Source organism: Panthera onca, chromosome D4 (assembly GCF_046562875.1).
Source record: "Panthera onca isolate mPanOnc1 chromosome D4, mPanOnc1 haplotype 2, whole genome shotgun sequence".
NCBI classification, from domain to species: domain Eukaryota; kingdom Metazoa; phylum Chordata; class Mammalia; order Carnivora; family Felidae; genus Panthera; species Panthera onca.
In genome coordinates, this window is record NC_138351.1 from 18573519 (window position 1) to 18586543 (window position 13025).

General features: G+C 44.0%; 1 protein-coding gene across 4 annotated transcripts in view; it reads left to right on the top strand.

Moving 5' to 3' along the window:
* The window catches only part of PCSK5 (proprotein convertase subtilisin/kexin type 5), a 450831-nt gene that overhangs the window by 190889 nt on the left and 246917 nt on the right, over positions 1-13025 (top strand). For all 4 annotated transcript variants that reach the window (XM_078436932.2, XM_078436933.2, XM_078436934.2 and 1 more), the window contains exon 8: positions 4032-4244. In XM_078436932.2, coding sequence (XP_078293058.2) covers positions 4032-4244 — 213 coding nt within the window. The remainder of the gene's footprint in view (positions 1-4031; positions 4245-13025) is intronic.

The window sequence follows — 13025 nt, forward strand, 5'->3', positions numbered from 1 at the left end:
GGCACAGGCTTTAGCTCCACTTGGATTTCAAGCTCTGGCTCTGGCATTCATGAGCATTTCTGAGCCCCAGTTTGACCATCTGTAAAATGGTGATATAGATTTGAATTACACAGAATAACGTTTGTACGATGTTTGGTGCATAGTAAGTTTCTACAAATGTTAGCCTCTATTGTTTTTAGTGCATGGTGCGTAAAACCCCTCTTGCTCATAAAATAAAAATTACCTCTTAAGAACTGGCCCTCTGAGGGGTGCCGGGGTGGTGCAGTCAGTTGAGCGTCCGACTCTTGGTTTCTGCTCAGGCCATGATCTCATAGTTCGTGGGTTCGAGCCTCACACCGGGCTCTCTGCTGATAGCATGGAACCTGCTTGGGATTCTGTCTCTCCTTCTCTCCTGTCTGTCCCCGCTTGTGCTCGCTCTCTCTTTCTCTCTCTCAAAAATAAATAAATAAACTTAAAAAAAAAAAAAAAAAGAATTGGCCCTGTGTTTTCCCTCTTAATGTGGAAAACATTAAGAGGGAAATAAGTGTGTTTGTTTCTATTTATAAAAATCCTACATGGTCATGGAAGGATGGTGTGAAAAAGAAAACTCTTTCCTATTCTTACCAAACAGAATAAGTTCTGTTACATTATCACTTTATGGCAGCTGTATGCATATAAAATTATAAAGATTAACTTCTTTACACATGCACACGCATCTGCACACACACACACACACACACACACACGTACATTTTTTTAAACTGAGATCGTATTATATCATTTTGTATCCTCCATTTGTAATTACATTGTGAACAGAAAAATACCTGCTAAATATTTTCTTGTTAAATTTTTTTTTTTTTTCAATCAAACAAGTTTGGGCGGCGCCTGGGTGGTTCAGTCGGTTGAGCGACCGACTTCAGCTCACGTCATGATCTCATGGTTTGTGAGTTCGGGCCCCGCCTTGGGCTCTGTGCCGACAGCTAAGAGCCTGGAACCTGCTTCAGATTCTTTGTCTCCCTCTCTGTCTCTTGCTCCCGGCTTGTGCTCTATCTCAAAAATAAATAACTAAACATTTTAGAAAATCAAGTACGTTTTTAAAGACCTTTTCATTGCATTTCTGTGTGCATCATAGGCACACAGTCATAATTTTATACAGGTATCCAAATGTGATTGTGCTATATGTGCCTTTTCATAGTTTTGTGGTTCTTAATCTATTATCGGTTACAGTGGTATTTAAACCAGGAGTGTTTTGGCATTACGTCATGTGTTCTGTTGACCTGTCAGATAAAGCTCCAATGTAATCGTGCTTTTCGCCACAGCACAGCCTCTCAGTTAGAGAGAGGGCACGTATTGATGATGAATTTGACCCTTCCTTCTCTGGCTATGATGTTCTGTCTCTGAGGTAAGGAGATGAGGCACCAGGGTTTCTCAACCTGGCCATCTACACCATAGTGAGGAGTTAATTCCTTCTGGAGATTTTCCAAGCATTGAACAAAATCTTTCGTTTATGATGGCTTGGTGCTTTTTGTCTCCTTCTGTACATTTCATGAATATTTTGATGGGAAACTGAAAGTTGATAAACCAGACCCAGCTGTCCTGTGGCAGGAGCATCCAGAACTTTCTCTCCCTCTCTCTTCATGAATATTTCCCATTCCTGTCTGCTCATATTGCATTTTTCCACACTGAAGGACAAAAAGAAATCTATGTGCAGGTCAGTCAAGTCATGTCATAAATATTCTGTTCCTTGAGGTTTCAAGGTCACAGACAGTTTATCAAGGATATTTCAAATTCTCCGTCGTCTCTCTTTCCTTGGCTCTTTTACCAGAAATTCCAAAATAGCAGCCCAAATACTTTCCCTCCACCTGAGACCATAAAAGCTAGGGCCTCGAAGCAAGGAAGAGGTTCAGCCGTCAACAGCTATGTGACTTTGGTTACCACTCTCTCATGACCAAATGACAGACTTGGCCTCTGTGTCCACCAGTGTACCTTCTAGTTTTAAAAAGGTAAAATTTCTGAGGGATTCAGCTCTGACAGTTCAGAGAACTGCTCTTCACTTTGGCTTATTTCTGCCTCTTCTTCTGAAGATCTCCCCTTATGGAACCAAATCGCCATTATGCTTCGGTACATCTATGTTCTACTTTGGTTCTTCTCTTTATTTATTTCACAACCTTAGGAAAGTCTTCAAGTACATGCCAAGTTTTGGCCTAAAGAATGTAACCCTATCTCCTAGCCTTGTAAGAAAGAATTCATGGATCTGGTTGACGAAAGGTATCTACAAGCAAATATATTTGGAAAAAACATCAGATTGTTTCCACCCCCCCTTAGAGTTTCGCAATGGATGATCACTTACTAAGTTCTGCAATAGGGGAACCTGTTTTATTTTGCTTAACTTAGACTTTCCAAACATTCTTAACCTTGGAGTTCTTTTATTTCTGGTAGTATGCGTTAACACCCTTCATAATTAACGCCCATGCCGTACATAGGGGAGGCACAGCTCTGGAAGGCACATAGTCCCTAATTCTGCTGCTCACTGGCGACGTGATCTCAGGGTACATACAAAACTTCTTCACACGTCATATCGCTCGGATGTCAACTGAGGGAGCATAATGGCACCCGTTTCACGTGGGTGAAGATGTATAGCACTATTACATGTCTGTGGTAGTTACGACTAACAGTAGTCCAACTCTGGGGTCTGGCTCTTTGGGTGCCAATTTTGTCCCTCCGCTTCCTGACCTTGGGAACATTTCTTAACTTCTGTAGCTCAATTCTTCATCTATCCAATGGGGACGAAGATTGTACCATTCTCAGTGTTGTTCGAAGAGTTCGGTCTGATTCACGTAAAACAATTATAAATGTGCCTGGTCCGTGGTGGGTACCTAATGAACATTAGCCGTGTTATTGTCATCACTGGTGCTCTTGTTACGTCTGTGAGTGTATCACGTGAAACGGATTATTTTATTTTATTTATTTCAATTTAAATCCAAGTTAGTTAACATATAGTGTCCTAAAAGTTTCAGGGGTAGGATTTAGTGATTCATCACTTACATAGAACACCCGGTGCTCATCCTAACAAGTGCCCTCCTTAATGCCCATCCCCCATTTAGCTCAACCCCCCACCACCTCCCCTCCACCAACCCTCAGTTTGTTCTCTGTGTTCAGGAGCCTCTTATGATTTGTCTCCCTCTCTGTTTGTATCTTATTTTTCCTTTCCTTCCCTTCCCCCATGTTCATCTGTTTTGTATCTTACATTCCACATATGAATGAGATCATATGGTATTTATCTTTCTCTGACTGACTTATTTTGCTTAGCGTAATACATTCTAGTTCCATCTGTGTTGTTGCCAATGACAAGATTTCATTCTTTTTGATCCCCAAGTAATATTCCATTGGACGTATATACCACATCTTTATCCATTCGTCAGTCGCTGGACATTTGGGCTCTTTCCATACTTTGGCTATTGTCGATAGTGCTGCTATAAACATGGGGGTGCATGTGCCCCTTCGAACCAGCATTTCTGTATCCTTTGGATAAATACCTAGTAGCGCAGTTGCTGGGTCATAGTATAACTCTATTGTTAATTGTTTGAGGAAACTCCGTACTGTTTTCCAGAGTGGCTGCACCAGGGGTGTAATTGACCTATAACATTGTATTAGTTTCAAGTGTACAAAATAATGCTTTGATGTGTGTATATATTGTAAAATGAGCACCAGAGTGAGTCTCGTTAACATCCCTCACCAGGCATGGCTACATTTTTTTTTTTTTGTCCTAGTAATGAGAACTTTTAAGATCTGCCCTCTTAGCAACTTTCAAATAAGCAATACAGGATTATTCTCTGTAGTCAGTCACCAAGCTAGACATTACATACACATTATTTTAGTTCCCAAAAGCAGCTCCTCTCACCTCAAGAAACAGCTTAAATCCAGCATATTATGAAAAGAGTATCACAGCCCTCCTGCAGATATTTGATGGTGCCTGTTGATTTTGACCTTCTCTCCATGTAGAGCCTGTGATCTGTATTTTCCATCATGTAACTTTTTCTGTTTGCGAACAGGGGCGGAGAGGCCTCGGCTCTGTTTTTGTCTGGGCCTCAGGAAATGGTGGAAGGAGCAAAGACCACTGTTCCTGTGACGGCTACACCAACAGCATCTACACAATCTCCATCAGCAGCACAGCTGAGAGTGGGAAGAAGCCTTGGTACCTGGAAGAGTGTTCGTCCACATTGGCCACCACCTACAGCAGTGGAGAGTCTTACGATAAGAAAATAGTACGTGGCATTTGCATGTCATGATTTATTCATTTATCTTTCACTACGAAATACAGAGGAAAGGGGCGCCTGGGTGGCTCAGTCGGTTAAGCGTCTGACTTTGGCTCAGGTCATGATCCCACGGTTCATGAGTTCGAGCCCCGCATCGGGCTCTGTGCTGACAGCTCAGAGCCTGGAGCCTGCTTCGGATTCTGTGTCTCCCTCTCTCTCTGTCCCTCCCCTGCTCACATTCTGCGTCTCTCTGTCTCTCTCTCTAAATAAACGTAAAAATTTAAAAAAAAGAAATACAAAGGAAGAACCATAAACTTATACGCAAAAGTAATTCATGGAAATAGGCAAGTAATATATGGAAATTAGCTGCTGACGCAATACACATATTTGTAAGTTTCGTGATTCTGTTATTGGAAGTGCTTATCTGGGCCATTCGGTTCCAGCATTTGATGTGGTCTTAGACATGAGTAAGCTTTAGTTTTATTGAAGACAAATGAGCAGTCCACTTGGACCTTGCGAGTTAGTGGTAGAGAAGAGACCAGTTCCGACACTCAGCCTACTTGCCTTATCCCTCTGTCCCCATACTGCCTTTGAAACTTACCTTCAGTGCTTCGGTTTCAAAGTGGGTCTGACTAATTCCGTGGGAACTAAACCGATCAAAAGGTGCTTTTCTACTACTGAGGCACCAGCTCGCCTGAATGAAGAGCACAGAAGTCCTACGTGATCGCCCGCTTACCCGCGTGCCCTGCTCTCCGTGCAGACAGAGAACTGATTGAGAGTTCAGGTTGCAGGACCAGCCTGCTTGGGTTTTGTTCACTGTTGAACCATTTACTATAGCTGGGTAACGTTAGACACATTACTTAATGTTTCTGTCTCAACAAGCCGCATCTGTAAAAGGTGAGCATTTAATATTGCATGGTTTATGGCATTATTATCACAAAGATGATGAAGAAGTAAATAAAAAGGGCTTTGCATACTCCTTGAACCACTGATGCCCAAGGAAGTTCTGACTTTTGGGGTGCCCAGCGCTGTGCCTCTGGTTCTAAATTTCAAACACCTTTGCATTTTGCTCTTTTCTTGATGATAGTTTTGTAAACTGTCTCAGGATTTGTCTCTCTAAAGTGAATCTAAGCTGCTTCACTTGACATTTTTTAGCATTCAGCGAAGACCCTTCTCTCAGGTCTTGTAGATTCATGCAAATTTGGGTCGCATCTGATTACACAGGGAGGAAACACAGCACTCCCTTCGTGGAATTCTCCATCCACATCCATTTGGGTCTTCTTGATTATCCTGGTTATCATATAATTTTCATGTGTGATTCCTTAGCTACTTTTCACTACCTTCTTTAGTTACATTTTTCAGATTGATTTAAATAAAAATCGCCTACCCATATCCATATCCCCTCTGCCCCTAGTTTTCCTTAATTCCTCCACAATAACTGGGTTAAAAAATATGTACATGAATCTACCTTTAAGCACCTCCAACATTCATCAGTAAACATAACCCTGCAATACAAAGTAAAATAGAAAAGGAGAAAACCCAGAGATGACAAGTACCACAGTTTCCCGGCTTTCTTAATGGGAAAGTGACGTTCCGTGATTTTTTACCTTCATTATGAAAATGTTATAATCCAGGAGTGCCCCTTTTGCTCTCAAATTTGCTTGTCTCTCAGAACTCACGGTCAAGGTCCACTAAAACTAAGCGGCATCCGTCAGTTCTGCACCATAAAAATCCTGATGGAACTCTCTGGAATAAGAGTTCTCTTTCTGTACCTCTGCAGTCTGAAGGCAAATTTGCCATTGCTTCAAAGTGAATATGCCCGTCGACTCCTGTTTTCCTTGTGTGGTGATTGCCATGGGGAGGGTACCATGAAGTTCCATAAATGCCTTTCTTTTTTTTTTTTTTTTTTTTTTTTTTTTTTTTTTTTTTTTTTTCATAAATGCCTTTCTTAAGAGAAATGTACAACCCGGTGGGCAAAATATCAAAGGAGAAGAAAAGGCTTTCTGGGTCCTGGATGGGAGAAGGCAAGATGGACAGACCTCAAAATCTCTACGTGAGATTTACTCCCTAGACTTGACCTTCCTAGCCCCTCATCATGCTGTGATGCTATGGTGGATGCTGTGACCACCCCCCGCCCCCAACGACAGGCAATCATTTAGGATTCTCCCAGGGACGGACAGAATGATCCGTTCACCGGATGGATTCATTCAGCCATAGACTACACTTTCTCCCTAACTGCTGCTTCTGATACCAAAACCTTTACTGACTCCCTTGATATATGTAACCTATTTGTTTCTCACTTCTGTTGAATCTCTTTCTCCCATTTTCGTAGCAACAATTTATTAGTAATTTTTCTCCATCCCGTTCTTAGAATCTCTTTTATATTGCCCGAATCTGCAAATTACCGTAAACTGCAGAGGAATTTGGGAGCTGTTTCAAGTTAGAGTCTCCAGCCTTAGACCCATCTCTCAGTGGCTCAGTGACCCTCAACACTGCAATCTGTACCCCCCACCCCCCGAAGAAAGGCACTTTGATCGTGAACGTGTTAACAGTTTGAACATGAGTAGAGTTAGCAACAACACCGGCCTTTTATGGTCCAGCTGACCCCTTTTCCTTCTAGATGTCAGAATGACAAATAATCCTGCGACGTGCCTGGGACCTTTTCTTTACCAGGCTTTGAACCAAACGCCGGTGGGCCCTCAGAGGTGCCCACTTCCTGTCAATGGCATTGTGATTGAGTGTTGCAGGAATGGTGGTGACTGTCCCCCCTTTGTTCTGGGGCTCTCCCCCCTGGGCCATTCATTTCCTTGTGCCATTTGCGGCTACTTCAGGAGAGCACTGTTGTCATTTCTTGTCTGTAGAGCCCCGTTGTGCTTTGAACCAGGCAGATGCTAAGGATTCAGGAGAGAGGAAGGATCGCTCTGCTTCAGGAAAAGCACTTTTGTTCAATAAATTTGACTTGTCCCCAACAGAATGTTTTGCAAGCAGGAGAACCTGGCCCTGGGTTTCAGATCGGCCACATCTCTGTCCCTTGGTTTCCCACCACTACTGTTGGTACAGTTGTGGGCCTCGGTATTTCATTCATGCTTTAATCGATTCAGATCGGTAATGGTCTTATATCTTATTACAGCACGTGAAGCGTCCAGAATAGCAAGATTACTACCGTAAGAAACTCCCCTGTAAGCTCAACAGAAATCAGTTGAAATGACTGATTATTATAAAGCCACATTATCAACTAATACGTTTTTATTAACAATATTGCATGCTGCTTTTTCCGTGCCAAATAGGTAATACGTTCACAGTTATAGTAACATGCCATAAATATGGCATTTTTTCTTTATCCTTCTAATTAGTGCCAGGTACTGGGCGTGCATTAAATGCATGGTCTCATAGTACCCTCAGAACTCTACACAGGAGCACCAGGAACCGTCCTCACTTTACAGATGAGAAAACTAATGCTTGAAAGGTTGACAGAAACTTAGGCAGTACGTGATGAAGCCTGGATTCCCACCAAAGTGGGGACGGACGCCATCTCGTAACCAGGGTCTATCACGCTCTGGAGACTTCTCAAGGGCACCCACCATGGGGCTGTCTGAAAGCACGGTGCTGCTCTCACCTGTTTGGGGTTCTTTTCTTAGTGATAAAAAAAAAAAAAAAAATACGTATCTTTAGAACACATAGGTATCCATTATTTTTCACTCCCGGTGATTTATTTTGATTTTCACGTCCTAAGACCTCCTGATAATCCCCTAAAACAATCAGTACTCTTGCAAAAACCTAAAGCTCTTTGCCAATCCGAGTCGCTGGTCCCCTGTGTCAGCCCGGAGCTCGTCCAGAATATGCTTTCCGCGTGACGTTCAAGCGAGGGCTCTCCCTCTTGTCACAAGTGTCCTCTGTTAAGGCCCGGTACCGCCAGATAGCACTTCATTTGTGCTAATGAATTTCACCCCAGGGAGGGTTTTTCTTGTTCCCCTCCCCCAGTCCCTTTTATCTTGTTCAATTTTCTTCCTCGTGTCCATAAAGCTGCTTAATGTATTACACTTTTTCTTACTGACTGCCTGTTTTGCAGTAGATTGGAAACTACGTGAGGTCGAAGATTTTGTCTTGTTCCTTCCCAGAGCCTGAGCTTAGTAAATATGCATGCATAAATCACTATCAGACGCTGGGAAGGATGGGAGCGGCAAGGATTGTTTACGCAGCCACAGGAAGACGGGGAAATGCTCTGTTTCTTTAAGAAAAACTCCTTCTGGTAGGTTGGTAAAAGGCAAAGGCATTTGGCAATAATGTATTTCGCATCTGAAATTGCCCACAGGAATCTTGCCGTAAAGGCGTGCGTGCTACCTTTCTTAGTGTCCAAGAGCACTAAAGATCCCATCTAAAACCCTTCACTGCCTCCTGAAATGTCTCCCAAGTTCTGATTTGGAAATAAAGCTTCCCTCTCTCCCCAGTCCCTCCCATCGTTAAATGATCTCCTTCTTTTGGGACTCATTCAACCTTTGCCCTTTTTCCTCTGGTCATTTGTCTTAGAGATTGGAATATGGCCTTGATCCTGTTCCTCCTGGGAGGGGTCTTGTGAGCCAAGGGTTAGAGTACATAGGCTCTGCTCAGCCCATTCCTGATGTCATGTTATTTATTTGTGTTCCCAACAAACTTGCCCCCCCGGGGTATCTCAGGTTGGACTGAGTGACCAATTCCACGTGGAGGAATTGTCTTATTGCTTTTCATGTTCCTAAGCAGCTACAGATTTTCTCTTCTTACGGAAACATCCTGCTCCCCACCCCCACCCTCCCCCGCCACCCAAATCATTATTCAGGTACAGTCACCATTCACAATGGGGTTGATTTCTGTCATCTCCCTGTTTCTTCTTTTGGCTCGAGAAACGGCATCCTTTTTCAAGCAGAAGACTGGCAAATCCAGATGTGTTTAGTTTGTTTGGAAGCTTGATACACAGTCTCTTGAGAATGTTAAAAAGAGGAAATGAAATTTGCTCCTGAAAAGTTCCGATCTCGATGGTGGCCGGCAGGAGAAGGTCGATACCCACTTGCCGACTTGGGCTGGATCTCAAGGCCAAGTCCGCTGCCATGGCCGGTGGTGGCCTCGAAGGGCCACCTTGGCTCTCGCGGATGACTCTACCCGATAACTCAGCTTTTTTCTTTTGCTGCCATTTCAGGACTTAACCGTCACCGCTTACCCCGCTCTGTAATAGCTGCCACATGTCCTTAGGCAGGTTAGCCTGAGCCTTCATTTCCTTAGTTAATAGTGTATCTTGCGTGCAGAGTTCCTGTGGGTTTCGACGTAGCCGTATGCACACACGCGAGCGTGCACACCCAGAAACGCCTATTGTGTGTTGTCTCACGTGCCGCAAGCTGCTTGAGGCGGTCGTTTGAGAAGCAGTCCAGCCTGTGGTGGCGACAGTAGTTGTAAGGAACAGCTGTACTTTTAGCCCCTGGGCTATATATACGCATAGACACTCATACCCTTTGTAGGTTGCTCGTGAGCTTATGTGAGTTTTTATCTGGAGAGGCGACAAAGGAGCAACCTTGAAGCCTTTCCTGATAATTGGGGGAGTTTATAGAACAAAACGAGTATACGGGAGCTTGATGTTAGTGATTCAACTTGGCCAATGAATGCTGTGCTTCCGCTCTATACCTAGAACCAAGCTGGACACTTGGGAGGCATAAAAAATCATCTAAGATGGCATCTTCCTCCAGTGATAACAACCTCACGTTTGTAGGCAAAGCCTCGCGTTTGCACTTGCATTTACAGATTCCCGTGGCAACACAGGACTGGAATTCTGTGTGGGCTCGTCAGTCATGATTGAATTTTGTACCAGACTTCGGTGAACACAGAAAGCACTAATTGGTCCTCAATTCCCTTGTATTTTGCTGTGCTTAATAAATCGGCTTCTTCTATTTTATTCACTGACACATCGAAGATTTATTTTCTGCCTTTATTCCCCCCATGGCTGTGTTTGAAACAGCTTTTCTGGCATGTTTCTGATCCAAATCAAAATCCACACCAGACACAAATTCAACCTAACAGACAGTAGGATCGTTTCGTGTTTCAAAAATATCTGTTCGGTTGCTCTTTTCCCAGATAGGAGACAATATGGCACCTTCAGAATAAAACAGATCGCGAGATATCAGGGAGATAGAAACTCTTCACTGCAGGGCTGCTATTAAGGCTTGTCACTCGTGGCCAAAGTCAATCAGAACTGAGATTCCCTGGAGAATTTCCTCAACAGGCTGGAATAAAAGACCCAATCAGCCCAACTAATGAAATGTGAAATAATGGGAAATAAGAGCTTACGATGAGAAAAAGTTGTGGTTCTGCTCGGAAGGAAGCGTGACTGGACCTGAACAACACCCACCCCTTCGCACCAAATAAAGATGACAATCCCTAGCTTGGCGGGGTCCAAAAAACCATCTGCAACTCATCCATGAGACAGGCTGAACATCTAATTTGCTGACCGGGACAGCTTTGATCTGGCTCGAGGCCTGGGGTCGTCTTCTGTTTGCCTCACTCTGACGGACAGAAAGGATATTTTCTTGAGCGATCAGAGAAGTTCCGTGGAGGAAAATTCTGTTTCTGATTTGGGTAGCGAACTGAGAGAGCTTGGAGTGTGCAAGATGGGCCACCGGGATTGAAACCCAATTTTGAGACAGTTTTTAAAATGGAGTCCGAACGGAAAGAGCTTTCTTGTTCCGTTTTCACATACAGAACCCTCTGGACTCCTTGCTCCGTGATGTGGGCCTACTGTTCCACGCCACGCTTCCTTGAAATCACACCGTCAGATCTTGCGTGCGTGTGTTGTGCTTAATGGGGTTGCCCCATGTGGTTCCAGTTTTCGGGACATCATTTTTCTTCAAGATCGCATGCTCCTTGGTGGTCCTTGCCTTTTCTTTCTAAAGATAGACACAAAAATTCCCTGATACTCTGGCTTCTCTTAATGACGAAAACCCTGCCTCAGATCTTTGTGGTAATTTACACCTAAATATTTCCACCACTGACAGTCACTTCCTCTTGAAATGACCCAGCTGGAATTTCTCCTTAAAGCGGGGATGCGAAGGAGTGAGGCTGTTTTCGTTTCTTTTCTCTCCATTCCTTTTACCCTTCCTCCCCGTCACCTCCCTGCTCCACCCCTTTTCACTGTCTCTCACCACTCAAGTTTCACTTAGTTAAGGTGATTGCAAAACCTAAATGAATGAAAGCACAACGCCGACGTGGAATATTCCACACGCTTGCCCACACCGAGAGCGTTTAACGCTTGGTTGGTGTTTGCGTGGAAAAGTACGGAGCAGCTTTTCATTTAAGCCCGCAACGTGTATGTCCGTACCTGGTGACCGTATGGGGATGAGGCATATTCCTACGGCAGACCCGACGTCATCAAGCTTTTATTGTTCACGTTTGAGGTTGGCCGGAGGTGGTTCTTTATCTGCCCGAAAAGCATTGCACACACTTGGAGTGTTTATTCTGGATTTGTTTCTGTGCATCCAAAGTGTCTGATCCAGCTGAGGAATAAGCAAGATGAGCCAAGTGGGAAGACATCGTGAAAAATCTTGAATCCAGGCACAAGCCATTGAAAAAAAAGAAAACCTGGCAAAGGAGCGTGGCCATGAAGGGGAGGCGAAGTGAGCAGAACACAGGGCCATCTCTCAACAACGGAATGTCTGGAGACTCGGGAACAGACTGCTCCGGGGTCCTTATGCCTTGACTTACTGACCGGGTGTTTGGTAAACCAGGCTGCAAATTTACCCACGATTTCAAATGAATTAGAAATACCTTTGCTGGGCACCTAGGTGGCTCAGTCGGTTAAGAGCCAGACTTCAGCTCAGGTCATGATCTCACGGTTCGTGGGTTCGAGCCCCGCGTCGGGCTCTGTGCTGACAGCTCAGAGCCTGGAGCCTGCTTCGGACTCTGTGTCCCCCTGTCTCTCTGCCCCTCCCTCGCTCGCCCTCTGTCCTCTCTCTCTGTCAAAAATAAATAAACATTAAAAAAAATTAGAAATACCTTTGCAATGATCCAGCAGTCCCACTTCTCCTTGTACATTCAAAAGAATTGAAAACAGGATTGTGAAGAGATATTTGCAGCCCCATGGGCACAATAGCCGAGAGACGGAAGCCGCCCAGATGTCCGCTGATGGATGGATGAATAAAATGCGGCAAATACATACAACGAAATATTGTGCAGCCTGAGACGAAGGAAATCCTGCCAGATACTACAACATGGATGAGACTCGAGGACGTTATTCTTCGTGAGATACGCCAGTCACGCACACGCAAAAAGACAAATACTGTGTAATTACATTTATAGGAGGTGCCTAGAGTAGTTAAACTCATAGAAACAGAAAGTAGAACACAGGCTTGGAGGAGGGGACAAAGGAGAGTTGTTTAACGGGTGGAGTTTTATTCATACACGATAACGTTCTAGAGATCTGTCGTAAGGCAGCCTGCAGATAGTTAACAATATTGTACTGGACACTTGAAAGTTGTTAAAAGGGTAAATTGGTGTTATGTGTCTGTTACCCCAACAAAAAGCCAAAGAAATACATTTTAAAGCCAACAATTAGGGGCGCCTGTGCGGCTTAGTCAGTCAAGCATCCGACTCTGGGTTCTAGCACAGGTCACGATCTCATGGTTCGTGACTTCGAGCCCCAAGTCATGCCCTGTGCTGCCAGCGTGGAGCCTGCTTGGGATTTTCTGTCTCCCTCTCTTCACTCGCTCGCTCACTCTCTCTCTCTCAAAATAAACAAACATTTTGTAAACAATAACAAAGTCAACAATTAAAAAT